At 40.9% G+C, this 21,631-nt stretch overlaps 1 protein-coding gene across 2 annotated transcripts in view; it reads left to right on the top strand.

The window, feature by feature from the left end:
• Positions 1 to 21,631, top strand: part of ZNF148 (zinc finger protein 148) — a 51,616-nt gene that overhangs the window by 17,762 nt on the left and 12,223 nt on the right. Inside the window, exons 2-5 of one of the 2 annotated variants that reach the window (XM_083367704.1) lie at positions 9,437 to 9,782; positions 13,323 to 13,448; positions 15,597 to 15,720; positions 16,219 to 16,302. In XM_083367704.1, coding sequence (XP_083223830.1) covers positions 9,453 to 9,782; positions 13,323 to 13,448; positions 15,597 to 15,720; positions 16,219 to 16,302 — 664 coding nt within the window. In that variant the 5' untranslated portion in view covers positions 9,437 to 9,452. Of the gene's footprint in view, positions 1 to 9,436; positions 9,783 to 13,319; positions 13,449 to 15,596; positions 15,721 to 16,218; positions 16,303 to 21,631 lie in introns of both variants that reach the window. The other variant, XM_083367703.1, reaches the window with a different exon arrangement.

Genomic DNA, 21,631 nt, shown 5'->3' with positions numbered 1-21,631 from the left:
TCTTTGGACTGCACGTGGAGTCAACGGAGGAAGAAACAGGAGGAGTGGAAAGGTGAGTGGGACCTTTTTCTACTTGCTGTGTGGGTGGGGGCGGACTTGAGGAGGCCAGAGAAAGAGCCGCTCTGTTACCTCTGCTGGCATGCTTTGGCGTTTCATCTCCTCGTTCGGTCGCTGCAGAGGGCGAGCCGAGGCGCCCGGCCCGATCCTGCAGTGCACCAGCCCAGAGGCGCCCGCGGGAGCTGAGCCATTAATCTCCTCGTTCGGACGCTGCGGAGGGCGAGCCGAGGCGCCCGGCCCGATCCTGCAGCGCCCCGGGCCAGACGCACCCGCGGGAGCTGAGCCGTTAATCTCCTCGTTCGGGCGCTGCGGAGGGCGAGCCGAGGCGCCCGGCCCGATCCTGCAGCGCCCCGGCCCAGACGCGCCCGCGGGAGCTGAGCCATTAATCTCCTCGTTCGGGCGCTGCGGAGGGCGAGCCGAGGCGCCCGGCCCGATCCTGCAGCACCCCAGCCCAAAAGCGCCCGCGGGAGCTGAGCCGTTAATCTCCTCGTTCGGGCGCTGCGGAGGGCGAGCCGAGGCGCCCGGCCCGATCCTGCAGCGCCCCGGCCCAGACGCGCCCGCGGGAGCTGAGCCATTAATCTCCTCGTTCGGGCGCTGCGGAGGGCGAGCCGAGGCGCCCGGCCCGATCCTGCAGCACCCCAGCCCAAAAGCGCCCGCGGGAGCTGAGCCGTTAATCTCCTCGTTCGGGCGCTGCGGAGGGCGAGCCGAGGCGCCCGGCCCGATCCTGCAGCGCCCCGGCCCAGACGCGCCCGCGGGAGCTGAGCCATTAATCTCCTCGTTCGGGCGCTGCGGAGGGCGAGCCGAGGCGCCCGGCCCGATCCTGCAGCACCCCAGCCCAAAAGCGCCCGCGGGAGCTGAGCCGTTAATCTCCTCGTTCGGGCGCTGCGGAGGGCGAGCCGAGGCGCCCGGCCCGATCCTGCAGCGCCCTAGCCCAAAAGCGCCCGCGGGAGCTGAGCCGCTTGTTTCCTCGTTCGGGCGCTGCGGAGGGCAAGCCGAGGCGCCCGGCCTGATCCTGCAGCGCCCCAGCCCAGACGCGCCTGTGGGAGCTGAGCCGTTAATCTCGTTCGGGCGCTGCGGAGGGCGAGCCGAGGCGCCCGGCCCGATCCTGCAGCGCCCTAGCCCAGACGCGCCCGCGGGAGCTGAGCCGTTAATCTCGTTCGGGCGCTGCGGAGGGCGAGGAGCGGCTCCGCTGCTGGGGGCGCATCTCGGCCAGGCCTTGCAGGATCCAGGCCGGGCGCCTCGGCTCGCCCTCCGCAGCGCCCAAACGAGGAGACAAGCGGCTCAGCTCCCGCGGGCGCGTCTGGGCTGGGGCGCTGCAGGATCGGGCCGGGCGCCTCGGCTCGCCCTCCACAGCACCCGAACGAGATTAACGGCTCAGCTCCCGCGGGCGCGTCTGGGCTGGGGCGCTGCAGGATCGGGCCGGGCGCCTCGGCTCGCCCTCCACAGCACCCGAACGAGATTAACGGCTCAGCTCCCGCGGGCGCATCTGGGTTGGGGCGCTGCAGGATCAGGCCGGGTGCCTCGGCTCGCCCTCCGCAGTGCCCGAACGAGGAGATTAACGGCTCAGCTCTCGTGGGGGCATCTGGGCTGGGGCGCTGCAGGATCGGCCCGGGCGCCTCGGCTCGCCCTCCACAGCGCCCGAACGAGGAGACAAGCGGCTCAGCTCCCGCGGGCGCATCTGTGCTGAAGCTCCTCTGCCGGGCTTCTTTCGCATGCAATTCTGGGCCAGGTGCTTCTGAGGGCAAGCAGAGGTGCCTGGCCCGGATCCTGCAAGGCCCCGGCCGAGACGCGTCCCCAGCAGCCTCAGGCAAAGTAGCTCGCATGCAAAACAAGCCCGGCAGAGGAGCTGGAGCAGCTCCGCTGCTGGGGACGCGTCTCGGCCGGGCCTTGCAGGATCCAGGCCGGGCGTCTTTGCTCGCTGCTCCGGCTCCTCTGCCAGGCTTGTTTCGCGTGCGAGCTTCTTTGCCGGCCGCTGCTGAGGGAAGATCTCTGGAGAGGAGCATAAGTTGGCAGGGAAGCTGCATGAGGGAAGGCTGCTCCAACCAGCCAGCATCCTTTCCACGCATGAGTGGAAATGGGGTTTCCCTTTCAAGAAGGGCCAGCCTCCCTCATGCAGGACTGGGAAGTGCTGCTCCCTGCCTCCTCTTGCTCTCCAGAGATCTGTCAAGGCAGAAGAAGGAACACACACACACACACACACACACACACACACACTCTCTCTCCAAGCTTGGAGACTAGGAGGCTATCTACATTTGAGCTAACAAACTACCAATCATGCCTGGGCTTGGGAAGAAGGCCCTTTCCATCCTCTGCACATGCTTGGCTGCAGATGTTTGGGGAGGTGAAGAGCTTGTGGGGCAATGAGATGTCCCCACATCAAATTAGCTGGTGCAATGTGTTCTCTCCTGACCTAGGCATTTCGAGTAAGCTGCGCTGAGTGAGCAGCATTGAGCTGGCCACGCCCACCCGGTCACGCCCACTTGGTCACGCCCACCTGGCCACGCCCACCCGGCCCCCTGAAGGCAACCATAACGCTGATGTGGCCCTCAGTGAAATTGAGTTTGACACCCCTGTACTACTGTATATAGAAAGTACTACTGTATATAGAAAGTCAACATTAAAAATCAAATCACAACTTCATACAATCAAAATTATAGCAATGACATTGTCATATTGTTGTTGTTGTTGTTAGTTGCGAAGTCGTGTCCGACCCATCACGACCCTATGGACAACGTTCCTCCAGGCCTTCCTGTCCTCTACCATCTTCTGGAGTCCACGCCTACTGCTTCAGTGACTCCATCCAGCCACCTCATTCTCTGTCGTCCCCTTCTTCTATTGCCCTCAATCTTTCCCAGCATTAGGCTCTTCTCCAGTGAGTCCTTCCTTCTCATTAGGTGGCCAAAGTATTTGAGTTTTAGCTTCAGGATCTGGCCTTCTAAAGAGCAGTCAGGGTTGATCTCCTCTAGGACTGACCAGTTTGATCACCTTCCAGTCCAAGGGACTCACAGGAGTCTTCTCCAGCACCATAGTTCAGAGGCCTCAATATGTTCAGCTAAATAAATATGTGTCCCTAATAATAAACCAAGAAAAAAAGGTTAAGAATGATAGACTGAAATATTAGGTGTAGTAGTATTAAACAAGTGGAGGTCAAACCACTCTAACTAAGGTATATATAAAGGTAAGGAGAGTCCAAGCTTAATGACAAAAATGCTCTTAAAGGCATTATGACCTGGGTTATCTTACTTTTTGATATTCTGCTGGAATTGTAAAGCAGACACAAACTGAGGTAGAAGCATTAGATTGAAATTTTGATCATAGACTGCGCATTGCATCCCTATAGTGAGATTGATACACCATATGTGCCCTTTAATGAAAGCAGACATGCAAATGAAGGAAACAATTGGGGGGGAAAAGATTTCTGGCTGAATACTTTAAGAGTAGCCAAGAAGAGAAGCTAAATGACCTAACAAAGGAAGGTATACAGTACTGAAAAGCAATGAAACCAAGCATGTATACTAGAATGAGCAGCTGGTGATGCAAATGCAGAATTGGCAAAATAAGCCATTAGTTTAACATCATTCAAGGGAAGTTAGTAAATGAAAATACATGGCAATGGTTTCAAAAAGGCACATTAAAGAAGGAAACAGAAGAGCTGATTTTAGTGGCTCAAGAACTGTCACGATATATAAATGTAATTAAAGGTAAAAACTGAGGAAACTTGTCAGTTATGCAAATAACAGGAGGAACACCTGGTATGTGGATGTGAGAGGATTGCACTGACTATTTAAAAGATACAGTAAAGTGGTGTTATTGGAATCTTGGTAAGAATTACATCTTACCAGCAACCCAGTCACAATATTGACGAACAACAGAAAGGTCATGATCCCATGGGACCTACACATACAAACCAGTAAGGATTTAGTCCATAATAAGCCAGTTATGACTTAGTTATAAAGAAACAAGTGTGGATAATTGACAGCACAGTAGCTGGCAATAGAAGGGTCAATGAGAAAGAAGAAGCAGAGAAATAGCAAGAGATAGCAAGCAAATGTGGAAAAGGAATTTGCAGTGATGCCAGTAGTGGTTGGTGTGCTAGGTACCATACTAAAAGATCTGGAAAAGTACTTGAACACGATAAGAACGAACAGGATCCAAGCAGAACTAGCTAGCAGGCTGAACACAGACAACACTGAGAAACAACCAAAGCATACTCTATGAGCATTTTGAAAAATATACTGTATGGATGGGCAGTTGTACATCATCAAATTATAGCAGTAGCTTAGGAATGGTATATTAAAAGTCAAAATAGAGGAGTGTTTTGTTATTGGGGCACCAGATGGAGTACCACAAAGACTTAGAAATTGGATTAGAACAATTTAAAATAGCCCAATTGCAAATAGTGGAGCTGTGGAGTTCAGAAATAATTACATGCTACCTACGCAATTCCCAGGTTTATGGGTAGAGCTCAAATGAAGAACACACTTGACCAACATTAGCCACGACATATGATTAGTGATATTGAAATTATAACAACAGTAATTAAATCTCTAGATCATATAGCCCTGTAACTTTTGGAGTGTATGACCGGGTAAATCTTTCCCCTCTTTTGAGAGTTGGATAAGAATACCCAATCTACAATTTAAAAATCAATTTTATTAAAAATAAGTGAAAGGAAAATGTAAACCTTTAATGTCTCAGGTTAAAAGATTATAGTGCTAACATTATATACTGCTGCTCCAAGTTCTTTAATAGATTCACAGGAAAATTATAATATTCTGGACAAATTCCAGGATAATATAGAATGTGTAAGAAAGTGGGGAATTTTCTGCACCAAAATCCTGAATTAATCAAACAGCCTGAGATTGAATAAAGGCAATGGATATTGGCAGTAAAGCAGACTAAAATACACAGAAACTAAAAATAACCTTAGTACAGTGCTAACTACACATCTGTGTTTACCTAAGCAACAAAAGAAACAAAAACTTCTGATTCCATTTTACCTTGTTTTGCTTTCTGGAAATTTCCACTTTTAATTTGGGGCTGAAGGAAATATACTTTTCATGTTTTCCTTTTTTTTTTTGATCCCAACATATATGCTTGATTGTTTTGCTTTATTTTTCATTATCACATTTTATAAAAGACGCGAAGTAAGGATTTTGAAGATTTTTTTTATAAAAAGACAAGTACCCTGTGAACTTTATTTGTGTTTCAGATGCATTTTAAGACATATATATCTGTTATTTATGCTTCATGGAAAAAAATATTAAAAAATCTAAGCAAAAGCATTTGAAGAAAAGAATTAAGGAACTTGTGAGTCCATATATAAAGCAATTTACACTTGAAACAGAAAGCTTTTATATCTGCTCAGTTGAAACTTAATTCCTTTTATGGACTTCATCCTTGAGGGAGATGGGCAGTCTAAAAACATGGAAGATAGGTAGGTAGGTAGGTAGATAGATAGATAGATAGATAGATAGATAGATAGATAGATAGATAGATAGATAGATAAAAAGAAAAAAGAGAAAGAGAATTATATAAGACAAGACTTGGAAATTATTGGCTTCCTAATTAAAAAAACCACAAGATATTATTTCTACTAAGGATGCTCAGGACAAAATATATAATGATTTATTTTTATTTTTATTCTCATATAATAAAGAAAAAGTTACTGAAGGAGAAATTAATCATTTTATCTACTATAGTTCCTCCAAAGATTACATATCACCAAGTTAATTATCTGGCTACACCTTTATATGTATAAGAATTATATTAAGAATTATATTAATTACATTAAGTTATGAAAAAAAATTCTTAGTCCAACTTAGTAATATAATATACATAATGAAGAGGGATTGGAGTCTTCTTCATAGTTGGAAGGTTATAATGAAGCTTGCCTGAATAAAATTTCTTTCAGTTTCTTCTATCAAGATAATATAACAGTGCTTTTGAAACCTGGTAAAGGTTTGGCTGATTATACAAGTTACTGCTTGATTCCTTAATAGATGTTGATACTAAAATGTTGACAGCAACCCTGTTATAAAGACCAGGGGTCCCCAACCCCCAGGTCGGGGCCCACTACCAGGCCTTGAGCCTTTCGGAACTGGGCCGTGGAAGTGGCAGACGAGCACCTGCATGCATTCCCACTTGCGTGTGCAGAGGGCAAGTGTGTGCCGTGCACTCCATTTGCACGAGCACCGTGCAGAAACATCTATTCCACCACCACCCCAGTCTGCAAAGCCGAAAAGGTTGGGGAACTCTGATACAGACTGCTAAAATTTAGATTTAACAGTAACTCTTATCTTCCCAAATAGTTAAAAAATTGAAAGTTTGTTGTACTTTTATTTTAATTCCTGCAGTCTAGTTTCATATAAGGTCAACAAGCCTTTTATCTGTTACGTTATTAATTGATATACATTACTTTAAAAAAAAATTATTATTAGATGAAGAAAGGGCTTTTAATATAGAGTAGTTGAAATTTTTGAGACAAGATTTGGCCAAACACGGATTTCCTTCATTTTTATTTATTGAAGACCAGGATCATTACAGGTGGGACTATTTCTTTACCTGTCAAGATGTTTGATGGAATTCATCAAGTGTGACCTCTCCTCTTATATTTATTTTGACCTTTTTTGTCAGGCAATCACATTCGGGCCATAAAAGTGGCTTGAGTTGAACAAATTATATGTTGATAATATGTGTCTTATTAGAAATTATTAATGTTTTGTGGCAAAATTTATTGGCATTATGCCACAGTTTGGTAAATTATTAGGTATTTTGATTAATTGGAATAATAATAATAATAATAATAATAATAATAATAATAATAATAATAATAATAATGAGGAGGAGGAGGAACCTTGGAGGTCCCCTAGTACAACCCCCTGCTGAGGCAGGAAACCCTATACCATTTCAGACAAATGGCTGTCCAGTCTCTTCTTAAAAACGTCCAGTGTTGGAGCATTCACAGCTTCTGGAGGCAGGTTGTTCAACTGGTTAATTGTTCTAACTGTCAGGAAGTTTCTCCTTAGTTCTAGGTTGCTTCTCTCCTTGATTAGTTTCCATCCGTTGCTTCTTGTCCTGCCTTCGGGCGCTTTGGGGAATAGCTTGACTCCCTCTTCTTTGTGGGAGTCCCCGAGATATTGGAACACTGCTATCATGTCACCCCTCACCTGTCTCTTCATTACAATACACATACCCAATTCCAGCAACCTTTCCCTATATGTTATAGCCTCCAGTCCGCTAATCATCTTTGTTGCTCTTCTCTGCACTCTTTCTAGAGTCTCGACATCTTTTTTACATCATGATGACCAAAACTGAATGCAGACTTTTTAAATTTGCCATAGGCTGTAAATATATTTGTGAACATCTGTGAAAAATAGTTTATTCCTTGAATTCTTGAATAGTTTAAATATCTTGGAATAATTATTGTAAGAACAGTTTTTTCGTTTCTGGACATAAATATTTCAACCTGCTTGTCCCAGATTTATTTTTATATAAATGGATAGATAATAGAGAAAGATGTACCTACCTATTTGTTATAAGGAAAGGTAAATGTAATAATGAATATTATTCTAAAATTCTTAGAAGGAATTCCTTGCTAATACTTTTAAGGAACTTAAAGCAGGTTTGGTGAGTTTTGAAGAATGCTTTTAATAAGAACAACCCTCCCCTAGTATTTCTTTATCTAAATTATGGCTGATAGATTAAAACAGAGATTTTAACTTTCCTGATTTTCAACTCTACCATTGACTATATTAGTTTAACAGGTTAAAAAACAATTGTGGGCACAGTTTTAAATTATATCCTACCAATACCTTAGCTGAAACTTGTTTCTTTGGATAATTGTTTTAATCAAGATTCTGCTGCATTTTCAGTTATAAAGGTAGCAAGGTGCATATGAAAGATTTAGGGGCAGAAATGTAATTCTGATTCTTATTCTTCTGACAGATTTACACTTTGGGATAATCCCAGGCTGAATGTGGTTTGTTTGGGTTTTGCATTTATGGGTTTATAGAGGAATTGACATATTAAATCAGCTTACAAACGTCCCAGTTTGGTCTTGTGTTGCACGTTCTCATTTGAGACTGGAGTGCAATGTGGAGGTCACAGAGCAGGTTGCAGATATGGCTAGGAGGGCCTTTGCACAGATCCATCTGGTGTGTCAGTTGGGAGACCCTTCAGGCAGTCAATCATGCTCTATAATCACTTCACAATCGGACATTGGAACTCTCTTATTTTCAAGGAGGCTGTCCTTGAAGACCCCTTGGAGGCAACTTTTTAATAGAAAATGGCCATTAAGTGGGTGAAATTAAGCATTCCTTTGTTCTTAAAGTAGTCCATAATTAAATCGTATTGTTTTGTTAGATTACATGCTAGCAAATTAGGTTTCCACTTTGCAGATATACATTTCTGTATTTTTTATAATGCTGACTTTTAATAGGTCAGTCCTTTATGGAGTGGTGGGATTCAAATATGTGAACAACTGGTTCTCTGTGTGGATGCCAGTTCCGGAAGTCCATTCTAGGCCTGGGCAACAAAAAATTAGCTACCGGTTCTGCCGAACTGGTGCGAATCCCACCATTGCCTTTATGCCTCTGATTTGATATGGTAGCCTTTCGTATCCAAAGCCCTGCTGCACTCCTAGTACAGAGCCAAAATGAGGGTGGCAACTACTTACTGTTTTCCCTCTTTGCAAGTAATTGGAGAGAAATTATTCAGACCAATATTAGGGTTGGTATAAATATTTCTATGTTGGGTGATTAATGAATAGGAGACCTTTGGATTCCACCAATGTAAAGTTTTCCTCAGTCTAGTGTGGTCTCCAGTGTCCCTCATTTTCCTTTTTTCTGATGTTGGAACTTCAGTAAAAAAAAAAATCTGTGGAAGCTTTTAAGACAGTCTGGGAGAGGGGAATCCAGTTCTAGGTTTTGTTTCCCCCCCCCTCCTCTCGGAAGTCAGATCCTCACCCCATTCTTGGAAGAGGAAATCTTCTGAATGTCCTATGACTCCCAGTGACCTAGGAGTGCACTCTGACATTCTTCAAGAAACTCGGTGCCTTAATGCTAAATATCTGGGGCAAATACATCCTGTTGTGTGTATTTTTCTAATAATGTACGTGGTTTTCATTCTGTATATGCTACGTTTGAGATTTAAGGGTTACCTGAAGTATTTTATTTGTTTGGGGGGGGGACCTACTTCATTTTCTGGGAGGGGATTGGCAAAGCTCCTGTAGTTAGATTTTGTCTCATCAGTAAAGTATATTGTGTTCCCTATACTGTACTTAGTCAGGAAACATTCCTTTCAGCAGTGTTGTCAGCAAGTCTTACGTTTGTATCTCATATCTAGTTTTCAACTCGGTTTATTAATTCCATTTTTATAGGTTACTGCACTTAAGAATGAACATTGAAGATAAGCTAGGAGGATTGTTTCTTAAATGTGGTAGCATAGAACAGATGCAGTCATCGAGGGATATGGTTGGAATGGGTGCCACCTCTGACCAGTCGGCAATTTCTGTGGAACGGCAAGGAGCAGTGCTTCAAGACCGGGCTATGGCACGTCAAGAAATCCTTTCTGCAGATGAAGTTTTACAAGAAAGTGAACTCCGACCGCAAGAAATGATCCCACATGATGAACTTATGGTTCATGAAGAGACGGTGAAAAATGATGATGACATAGAGGGACATGACAGACTTCCCCAAGGGCTTCATTATGCAGTCAATGTTCCTGTAAGTATTTTCTTTTCACTAATTTTGCCTGCAGTTATTTTGTAGAGTTTTGCTTTAAACTGTAAGCAAAGGGTAAACATAAAAAAGGCAGTGGTTTATGGCTATTTCATTAATTAATGACAGATTTGGTTTGAAGTCAATAGTGGGAAGAAATATATTTTTAAAAGGTTGTTCTAAGATAACTTCATCCGGTTTTTCTAGGTGTGCGCATCTTTGCTACTATGTATTTGTCATTAAAAGCCTTTCTAGCGTCTTCTCTGTAGTCTAAAGCAGAATTCCCCAAACTTTCTGGCTTGATGGCCTGGAAGGAAAGAGAGGATTAGGGAAATGTGCATGCATGCAGCCCCATGCACACATGCACAAATGGGCGTGCACATGATGGGAGCGCTAGTGTGCACATGCACATGCAAGTGGGCCATGCACACACACAGCATGTGCATTGGTGCCCATATGCATGCGTGAACGGGCCGTTGGAACCCATACGCATGCGCAAACGGGCTGCTGGCGCCCCCATGCATGCACAAACAGGCCGCTGGAACCTGCATGATGTCAACAGTGGTGCTAGCATCCCTGCACATGCATAAATGGGGCTGCTAGCACCTGCGCGGCGGTGCTACTGGGAATGGGAGGGGCTCACCAGTTATTCCCGGCGCCCGGTGGCTAAGAAGCCATGGTACAGTAGCAGGTTGCGGACCATAGGTTGGGGACCCCTGGTTTAAAGAGTAGTGGTTCTTAAAATTGCTGATGGGATTATGACATTGAAAAAGAGTTTTCCTCTATTAATTCTCCAGACACTCTCCTTCTCCAGATTTGCAGGTTTATTTTCTTTTTCATTTTGGAATACTTAGAAAAGTTTCAGCCATTAAGCAGATGAATAGATGAATGGGATTGGAAGAGAGTGGGCAGCAAGGCACTGATAAGGACTGGAAGAAGGCAAAAGAGCCAACAGACAGGGTAATTAAAGAGGGATTAGGAATGTAGTGGAGAACAAGGCAGTGGAAGTGCATGGTGTGATGAGAGCTGCCTGAAAATCCTGCTGGGGCACTGTACTTTTTGTATATATACAAGATGGTGTTGATCCTGAATGAAAAACAGTAGCTAAGATAGCTGTTACAAACCCTTTACAAGCACTATTGTGCTCTTGTAGCCAAACCATTTTACTAATGTTGATGAAATTTTGTTTTATAATAAAAAAGCAATGGAAGATTTACAAAAACTTTATCAGGGGACAATTCTTCATGATTGTGAGTTATTTTTATATCTGTTTTTTTTTTAAAAAAAAAGTCTACAGAAGATAAACTTCAAAGAAGATTATAGGGTTATGAGATGATTTTACACAAGAAAATTTATCCCTTGATTCATGTCAGATCTAAAGTTTATGGAACTTAGGTATGAATTTACATTCACCATATAAAAATTATATGTGTGTAGGCAAACCCTGGTAGCTCAAGACTTGGGGATCTTGATTCTGAAAAGATGAAACCAAAATTCAGCTTTGTTCATTATAATTGAAGAATTTCTGAACTTGAGAATTAGCAACTACAGGTGGTCCTCATTTAGTGACCACAATTAGAACCAACAACAAGGTCATTAAGCAAAGTGCTCACTAAGTAGAAAATTAAATGAGTGTGACTGTGCTTATGTTTTTACTTCAGCTTTCTTTCTTTTGCTTTACTGTGTAAGAAGGCTACAACCCCAAACAGCCAGCTCTGTCAAACAGTGGGGAACTTTCTCCCCCTCCCCCTCCCTTTGGAATACTCACTCTGAGGCTGGGATAATGAGCAAGAAGGGAAGTAGTGTTTGTATATTCACTGGAAAAGAAGAAATTATAAGGAAATATGGAGAGACACAATGGGAAATACATATTGAAAGCAATATGTTTGTGCCAGTTATTTGCCCAGTATGCTGGCTGCTCTCAGCATGAACTACTTAGGAAGCAAACAGAAGTCAAAATTGTGAAAGTGATTAAAGTCTTGTCAGTTACAGGCAGCAGCTATTAAGCCTGCTAATTAAGGTCACAGAGCTGAGTTTGTTAACTTGTCCTAGCACTTTTTAGGGAGGAGTTACACTGTGGAAAAAGTGGGTTCAGGAACAACTAGCTTGCCTAGGCAATCTCTCCAGTCTGCTGGAAGGGAGGAGAGAAAAAATTGATCAGGCACAGGGTGGCATATACTAACTGACTGTATTGACAAACACAAGACTGAGAGAGAGGGAAAGACATTGCAAAGGTTGTAAATGTGGGCATTGGTTACAAAAATTACTTTTTTTAAATCATCATCATAACTTAAAACAGTCACTACCCACAGCAGTTGCTAAGCAGGGTCTACATGTATGTTTTAATTCATTAAGTATGTTGTCAAATTTCGCCTTGTGATCTTACAATTGAAGGTTTTGTTAAAAATCTTGAGAAAGGAAATGAGATATAGGACATAGAACATGAGGATTTTATTATAAATACTTATGTAGAACAAAGCCATGTGTCTAAATCTTAATGCCAAACTGAACACATTTGCGTCTTACTTCTCTGTGGGAAATAACCTGTTTTGATTTTAACACTTGCTTTGAATGTAAGTTGAGTTTTTAAGAAAACATTAAAAAAATTAAAGCAACTGCTAATCTGTAGGAAAAATAACACTGATTTCAGTCATTAAAATTCTGGAACTTCACATTCTTTTGAGATTTATATAGCAACTCTACAGCAGTAGCAATCAAAAATTTAGATTAAAAACATTATGACCGAGGTACCAGTTACTGCCCTTTGGAGCAGTGGACCAATTTCTAGGCTCAAGTTTCCACTGCAGAATTGGCATTCCTTCATATTGTGACTAAGACAGCAGATCTCAGGTCCTAGTTAATTTAATCTCAACTTGTAAAGCTAAATAAGAACTTGGTTAATATTTCAAAAGGAGACAAACCATCCAGGCTTCACAATACCAAGAAGAAATAAACATGTGGGAAGGGGTCTGTGTTAATGACTTCAATATCGTTGCCAAGAAAAGAAGATGGATGTGTCCATGTAATCATGTCCATGTAGGCTAATCTGAGGGAGAATTTACCTTTTTGTATTGTCATGAATAAGAAATCAAAAATGGTTTATCTGTTTTAAATGTTTGAGTAAACATGTTTTCAGCAGATCCTCAATTTAACAGACTTTAATGCAATGGACATCAGATGCAGTGGACAAATTTTCATTGTATTTGTGTCATCTTGCATCATTTAATGATATCATTACTGAAATCTGTATAATTTGTGTAGTTATACCACTACTGATGACATCCTATCTGATTTAATGCAGTTGGCAATAATAGACACAGCCTCTATTTGTTCTAATAAATCAAGGTTTTATTTGTATGTATGACACATAATTCAGGTATAACTGTATTTGAAGTATAACACAACAGGGCAATGTCAGTAGAACATTAAATAAACAAAGTTATTCTCCCCCCTCCCCCCAAAATCCAACATAATAAAAAGGTACTGAGCCCTTTCGAGCGAATTGCCATTATTTCTTAAAATATGCTGCAATTGCTCTTTTAGCAGATCAGTGTGAAACAAGAAATTACATTTACTGATGTGACTGAGCAGCAGAAACGGGACAAAAAGTTAATGCGAGAAGGTATAGATATGCAAAAGAAGAAGAAAAGAAAGCAGCGTTCTCCAGCAAAGGTAAGACAATTAATGAAAGACCTGGTAATGAAAGGGCATGGTGCTTTACCATGGAATCTGTCCATTCCATTGGAAATAATATCTGCCAATAATTAGATTCACCTAGCAACAGTTCTGAAGCAAAGAAGGTCTGAAAGATATTCATGGCATGTTTCTTTGAATTTCTTTTCATAGCATAAGCCTTTGGTGTACTTTCACATCTCAGGAAAGCCCTTCTCTAAATATTTTTTTTATAATAATGCTCTACAGAGTCCAATTACCAATGAATACTTAGATCAGGGCTCTTCAAACTTGGCCCTTTGATGACTTGTGGACTTCAACTCCCAGAATTCCTCGGCCAGGCACACTGGGTGAGGAATTCTGGGAGTTGAAGTCCGCAAGTCATCAAAGAGCCAAGTTTGAAGACCCCTGACTTAGATGAATAACACAGCTTTAATAAGGGCTTAGTATTGAGACAAATAACACTGGATTTTATGAACTTTATTTTTATCCATACAATGCATTAGTGCTGAAAGTAATCATTGTGTGTATCTGAAATGAAATAATTACCTTACAGTGAACAGGTGATAAGGATAGATGTAATAATTCAAAACACATTTTCTTGATCTGAAACTTATTATTTAAGGTTTTACATCTTGAGTTTCCTTCCATTAACTCAGTCAAAAACATGTAAGATCTTGGGAATGAAACACATATTTTTTAATTCAGACTCCCTGTTTCGCTGTGGCCATTTGCAAATGTGAACTCCAATTATTTGTTCTCATTAATTTCCACTCAGCAGTATGTCCTAAGTGGCAAGTTTCATACTGTGAGATTTAAGCTTGCTTGAGAATGTCAAATGTTGTCTCTGTTGAAAATAATCACTCTTGAAAATATTTCTCTTGTTTTAATTCGGTTTCTTAACTTTTCATTAACTGTATGCAAAACAGTTAAACATTTCACATAGTTGTTTCATTCATCATCTGAAAATACTGGGGGAAAAAACCAAGTTCTCCTTCTTCATTGCCTATATTGCCCTTCAGACTTTCTTGGTATTGTATAAACTAGATTTCAAAATTGCCTGCAAAAAGCGGCCTTTTAGTGCTACTTAAGAGTAGCACTTTTTAAACAATGGCTTTTGAAAATTATAATTTAACCTAATTAGAGCATGACAGTTTAATATGCCTTCTGCTGTGTTTCATATACGTGGTTAGGGATTAAGAGTCCCCAGGTTTAGATTTGTCTGTTCAAAGCAGCACTTCTAGTGAAATTTCAGCATGTGCCTTGTTTAGTATCATTATTTAGCAATTATACTAAAGACAAAATTCATAGTTCACACAGAAGGTTAAAGATAGCATGGGCTGGGGTGGTTCGTCTAGTTTCTTTTGCCGGACAGAGAAGCCTGACTGAGGCTGTCGGGCAAGGTGAATCAGCATACCGCTTATTCATGAACATGTAATTAAGACTAAAAATGGCGTTCCTTTGAGAGAAATCTTAAAATTTCACTAAAAATCTGCAAGCAAAATGACCAAATTATCCTCTTAGGACATCACTATGGCTATCCCCAAAACAAAGTAAAATAAAAACAGCAACTTTGCAGTTGGTAGGTATTTGTAAGCAAAAAGGTTTTTTAAGTTGTAAGCAAACACTCATCCACCCACTCCCTTTGAAGCTTATTTTGCTGCTTGTTTTTTGTTAGGTGTCCCAGAAAGGTCATTTAAACTTGTTGCAGGATGCCAGTGTTAAGAGAAAAAAAGGTTACACCAGCAATAGTATCAACATGTTTCTAGCTGTTCTACTTCATTATTTACATAGAATCATAGGGCTGGAAGGGACCTTGGAGGTCTTCTAGTTGGACACACACACACACCCTTGCCTAAGGCAAGGGTCCTTATACCATCCCAGACAATGGTTGTCCATTTTTTTTCTTGAAAACCTCCAGCAATGGAGCACCTACAACTTCACCTATATTGCAAACACTGAAAAGATAACAACACTGTTACATCACTGAAGGAAATAATTGCAGTTCATCCACTTTTATAAATTTCCCTATTTTGCATTGTGGCTTGATACCAAAGTGCTTAATTTCCCCCTACTGAATATGAATTTGCATTGAATATAATTATTCAGAAATTAATGTGAGACTGAATTTTGCCGTTTTAAAAATAGATCCTTACAATAAATGAGGATGGATCACTTGGTCTGAAAACCACCAAATCTCACATTTGCGAGCATTGTAATGCTGCCTTTAGAACCAACTACCATTTACAAAGACATGTCTTCATTCATACAGGTACTGCTTGAATTTAAATTGTTTCTTTTCTTATCAATCTGAAACAATTGACTGAATAATAAATATAAAGTAATGTATATTTTAGATTCCGAAGTGCAGGACATCTGGCATCTAAGCTTAGGTATTTCATGCACCAAGGTGTCAAAAAATACCAGAGACAATTATTGTCCTTACAGTTAATTTAAGATATATTGTGTTGCTCTTATACAGAGATACTATGTATTTATAAGCAACCTATCTTTAATTCTGGTTTGTTTATAAACTAGACTCTGGTTTCTTACTTGGCCAATGAAGGTTTTAAATATATATTGTATATAGTGTCTCAGGAGCACTATTTTATCCCAGAGAGTTTGGGTAGATTTTTTTTTTTAATTGAAACATTTGCAGGCTTACTTAGTTGCTGCCTTCCAATAATTTACTGTTTTATTTCGCAAGAGCATATTTAGAAATGAATGTTTGTAGCTTTTAACTTACAGATGTGGAATTATATTGTTTAAGGTGAAAAACCATTTCAGTGCAATCAGTGCGAGATGCGTTTCATACAGAAGTACCTTCTACAGAGACATGAGAAGATTCACACCGGTGAGTAGAGTGCCTTTGAGTATCTTTGCTGATATTTTTAAAAATTGTTCTACAAAATCATGGCCAAGTGAGTTAGACAGCTTTGTTTTAATATATGAAAAAATTTAGGTATACAATTTAGTTTGCTTTTTTTTTAAAGTGTTGAAGTAGTGATAACTGGTACAAACAGTGCTTGCAAAATATTTACTGTTGGGTAAACGATAAACAGGAATATTCCAAAAGTATTATAGCCCAAGTACATATTGCATAAATCTTTGCACCTTTCTTTTATAAACGTTCATAAGGAAAATTAAAAATGAGATGGAGATTTAGCAAAAGATAATAGAAAAGGAAAATTATACTGCATTTGTGCCTTAAAAAATCTACTTCAGGAAAACCACATTTTCTAAACAGCTTTGACTTTAGTAGGTTTTTGGCATTTTGGTGCATGCCTTTTCATTGCTTCCAAAAATATTTAGGAGTACAGTCCCCTTGGACTTCTAGATGCCAAATTTCAGACTCTCTTTCTGAAAAGTATAACTTGCACATAAGCTAAGTGTGGCTTGGTGAGATATTTCATATTTTTAAAATTACTAATGCTTCGTATGTTTTGGTCCATATGTAAACCTTGAGAAACGCAATAGCATTTTTTTCACAGTGAACTTGCCTGCACAAATCTTGGAATGCTTGCATCTTAGTTTTAATAGTATTTGGATTTGTGGTTTGACATCTTGACTCATCTAAGCTATGCTTAATTTTTATCTTTTTTTTCCTGGCTATCTTCTACTGCTGTTCTTCATTATTGTTGCTATTTACTTAGTTAAACAATTTTAGTATAAGTATGTAAACATCTAATTTATTTTTCAAAAACTAATTTTCTACCCTAGGGATATGTGAGCATTCCGCACAGTGAATTGAAATGATTAGCATGTACAGCATGTTTAACATAAAAAATACTTCTCCAAAAGATTTCCAACATTTACAAAGACGAAAAATTGCCTAAATGTATTCTAGATGTCACTTGTAAAAAATACCTTAGATTCACTCAGACTGATTATTCAGATTATTTTTAAATATGCATAAACCAGCTTAGTTTGTACAATTTATTAGAATATACACTTTTCTAATTTATGAAGATGTGACGCCAAACAAGAAAGCAATAAGTTACTTGGAAGAAATGATGACATGAAAGGAGTAGGATCCAGGTACACTGGATTTGTAATCTGTTTGTGACATGGCAATTATTACTGGGAAAGTCAACTAAGAATTACAAACATGCTTTAATAAACCTGGAATTCCATTGTATTAGTCTATATTGGTACATGGCATTTTTGAAACTTGCAGTGTTTATCCTCTAAGATAAATAATAGCTGAGCTGTGTATAGCTTTGAACTTGATTTCCAAAACGTGTTTCAGAAAGCAAATATACTAAAATAGAGCCACCTTTTCCTGGGATTTTGCAGCTGCACTGGTAGTGAGACAGTAGCAACATTCATGCCTTCATGCACTCCAGAGCATCATTTGGAAGCAGAATCCAAAGTGCTACACAGAATGATAATAAAAATTAGCCATAGGAAGGGTCAATCAGAAACAAAGGAAGAAGTGACATTTCCTTTTCCTTGCTGATCATTTTTCCTCCCAAAATAGAATCCTGACCGTGTTACTTTTCTTGTAAAGGAGAAAAACGCTGGTGATCAGTACCCACTTTTCAGTCCATTTAAATGGGGGAAGATAGATTGGGAAATATTTTACATTTGTTGCCCATTTTTCTTTCCTGTGTTCCTACTTAAAACCACCAACAGCTGCTTTTTAAACAAGTAAATAAACAAAGACTAAAATCCCAAAGTATGCTATTTGCATAATTGCCATAGCCATATTAGGGCCATAGAAGTACTGTATATAGTAGCAGATAAGATTATTAATCCGCAAACCATGTCGCAAAAGTTCTCTAAATTCTTTTTTAGTGCTTCCTTGCAAATGTTTTTGACCAGAGAGAAACTGGAATGTATAACCTGCAGGCTTTTGTATGAAAAATTCAATATTTTAGTTGCATTTAATTTTGATTTCAAGGGCTGAAATTCAGCACATAATTAAAATGTATTTTATATTTAGAATTCTTTGTGTTTTCTGAAGATGTTTAGACTTTGCTTCTCCTTTTATATGTAGTAAATTCACTGCAGGTAGCCCTCGACGTACGACCACAATTCAGCCCCACATTTCCATTGCTAAGCAAGCTGGAAGTTAAGTGAATTTTGCCCCATTTTACGACCTTTCTTGCCACAGTTGTTAAGTGAAGCACTGCAGTTGTTAAGCTCAGAAACACATTTGTTAAGTGAAACTGGCTTCTTCATTGACTTTGCTTGTCAGAGGGTCGCCAGAGAATCCCAGGCCACTGCAACTGTCATAAATACGCACCAGTTGCCAAGCATCCAGATTTTGATCACATGACCACAGGGACGCTGCAACGGTCGTAAGTCTCCTTTTCAGTGACTTGTAATTGTAATTTCAAGTGGTCACTAAATGAGTAGTTATAAGTCAAGGATTACCTGTATTGCCTTTTACGGTAAATTGTTTTAAAGAAATTAACAGGTTTACATACCGTGTTTTCCCAAAAATAAGACCTACCCCCCCAAATAAGCCCTACTTTTGGGGTGAGACGCACGCCTAAAAATCAAACTAGGGTGGGAGATGGGGGGTGGAGCTGTCCCACGCGTCCCGCACCTACCTACCAGGCCTCCAATGAATCAACACCTTCCTCTCCTCGCTCCACTTCTTCTGCAGCATCCCCCAGCCTGTATTTCGCAGACAGAGGCCTTTCCGGAAGGCCTCTGCAGCCAAGTACTGAGCTATGGATTCAATCCGTAGCTCGGTTCTCTGCTGCACGGGCCTTCCGGAAAGGTGTCTGATGGCGAAATGCAGGCTGGAGCTCCTTCTCAGCTGCTGAATGAAGCTGCTCCTTCAGCTGCAGAAGAAGTGGGCCAAGTGGGCAGGACTGTGGGGGCTGCCGCCGCAATGTAAGTGGAACCCTCCCCCCCGAAAATAAGATCTGGTGCCCCTTTTGGAGGCAAAAAAAGACCAGGTCTTATTTTGGGGGAAACACAGATGATCCCAAATTTCAGCTGAGGTACAAATAGTAATCTAGTCTTTCTAATTAGCCAACCACATAGATCAGGGGTTCCGAACTGGGGTTCTCGCACCCTCTGTGGATGTGAGACGATATTCCAGGGGATGCAAAAACTTGGGTTTTCAAAATTATAGTGTATATGCATAATTGGTTGCCATTATTCTGGGCTTTTGTAAGGGATGCGAGAATATATCAGATGCGTTCTAGGGGTGTGGGGGATAGAAAAGGTTGGGAGCCACTGACATAGATGAACAGGAATAAACTTTCTCAGTTTCAAGCTTATAAACTCCAGCTGTCTTATATCCCCCCCTCCCCCGTAGCAGTGGTCTCCAACCTTTTTGGCACCAGGGACCGTTTTTGTGGAAGACAATTTTTCCACGGACCAGGGGGGATGGTTTTGGTTTTGATCACTTGTCCACTGCTCACCTCCAGCTGTGCAGCCCAGTTCCTAACAGGCCACAGACCAGTACCGGTCCATGGCCAGGGGGTTAGGACCTCTGCCCTGCAGTATAGTTCCCAAATATTTTGAAGTGCTATCCCTATATACAAAGTCTCAGTTGTGCATTGGGACTCGTTCTTAATCTGGAAGATCAGTTTGATAACTGAATTCTTCTTGATCATATGTAGTCTGTGTGTTCAGGTAGTGACTTTGGCAAGGGGTACATTTGCACTGTGTAGGTCTTCATTTGAACCTTTCCCAAGCTGGTGTCATGTAATTCATATCCCAGTTATGTAGAATACAACCATAACTACCGTGAATTACTGATGATTTCTTCTGAAGCTTTACATTATAATGTGTACGTTATAGTTGCACATTTTAATTGGCTGCTAAATGTACTGGGCTGCAAAATTCCAGGGGACAACGAGATGTCAACAGTTAGGGTTTATTTTATCTCTTTGCTGTCATCTAGTGATGGACAAGATTTTGGTGACCTAGATATGGTATGATTATTCCGTTGTAAATTTTGAATGCTTGGGTCAGTGGGATTTTATTAAAGAAAAATATTGCCATCAAAATTAACTGTAACTCTTAACAAAATCTCAGTAGCCTGTATGGTATTGTGGCAAAGGCAAGGAATTGATCCCACGGTTAGAGATCCTTCACTCTAGTTGGGCAAAGAAATAATATTTATTTTCATTTATTTATCTCACCCTTATTATTTTTATAAGTAACTCAAGGTGGCAAACACATACTCCTCCTTCCTCCTATTTTCTCCATAACAACAATCTTGTGAAGTGAATTGGGCTAAGAAAGAGTGACTGACCCAAAACCAGCTTTCATGCCGAAGGTGGGTCTAGAACACTCCTGGCTTCTAGTCTGGTGCCTTAATGACTAGACCAAACTGGCCTTATTAAAAATTGCTTACTTTCCAAGTACTAAGTTGGAATACTATAGCCGTATTTAGATTTTGTACGCTTAGCTTATGGTTTTCTTTTCCACATAATAAGCACCCAGTGGCCTGTCTCTCAGAGCACATTTCCTTTAAATTTATCAACCAAATCCTACACAGTTAAGCAGCTTTCAGCTGCTGTCCACTGTTTCTTTTGCTTCTGATTTCCAAGCTGAATTGCTTTCCAAACCTGTTTTCCGTGCCTCTTTTTCCTGAAACTCTTTGGTCCTGAGTTCTGCTGCCTGTTTGAGATTTTCATGAAAGTGTCCAGCACTGAAACCAGATTTCTTAATGTCATATGGCTACCACTACCCCAGTTTAAGGTTGATTTTGGAGGGGAAGACTTGCTCTTTTCCTTTTTTTTGGCTTCCTCTATCACATATGATATTTTCTTTTCAAAGTCTTGGCCAGACCCATTGACTGGTCATATTTCTCATTGGCCTTGTAATTACTAATGTTAATTCCTTGACCAATGGACATGGTTCCTTCAAGGTACATCTTGAAATCGCCCTTCCCTACCAGCTGTCACCAAGGCAGTTACGGTTTTCGGTCCAATATGGAAGAACACAACTAGCTCTCTGGCACATTTGGAAATAACATAACCTCACTCCCAAGTGTCTCAGAATAGATTGATTGCAGTATACAAACCAGAATAAATATTGTGTTACTTCATACTTTCAGACTAAGGTTAATGAGGTCACATTACTAATGTATCTGAATGGACTGTGTGACCTGATTCACACAGCATATTGAATCTTTGTGTGAACCCAGCCTTTATGGTTTCTAAGCCGTGGTTTATGATGTTTATAATGATAATCTGATTCTGCCTCTGACT

The sequence above is a fragment of the Vipera ursinii genome (genome assembly GCF_947247035.1).
Source record: "Vipera ursinii genome assembly, chromosome: 1".
Classification (NCBI taxonomy): domain Eukaryota; kingdom Metazoa; phylum Chordata; class Lepidosauria; order Squamata; family Viperidae; genus Vipera; species Vipera ursinii.
The sequence above is the reverse complement of the archived record's forward strand: the minus strand, read 5'-3'. Positions and strand labels throughout refer to the sequence as shown.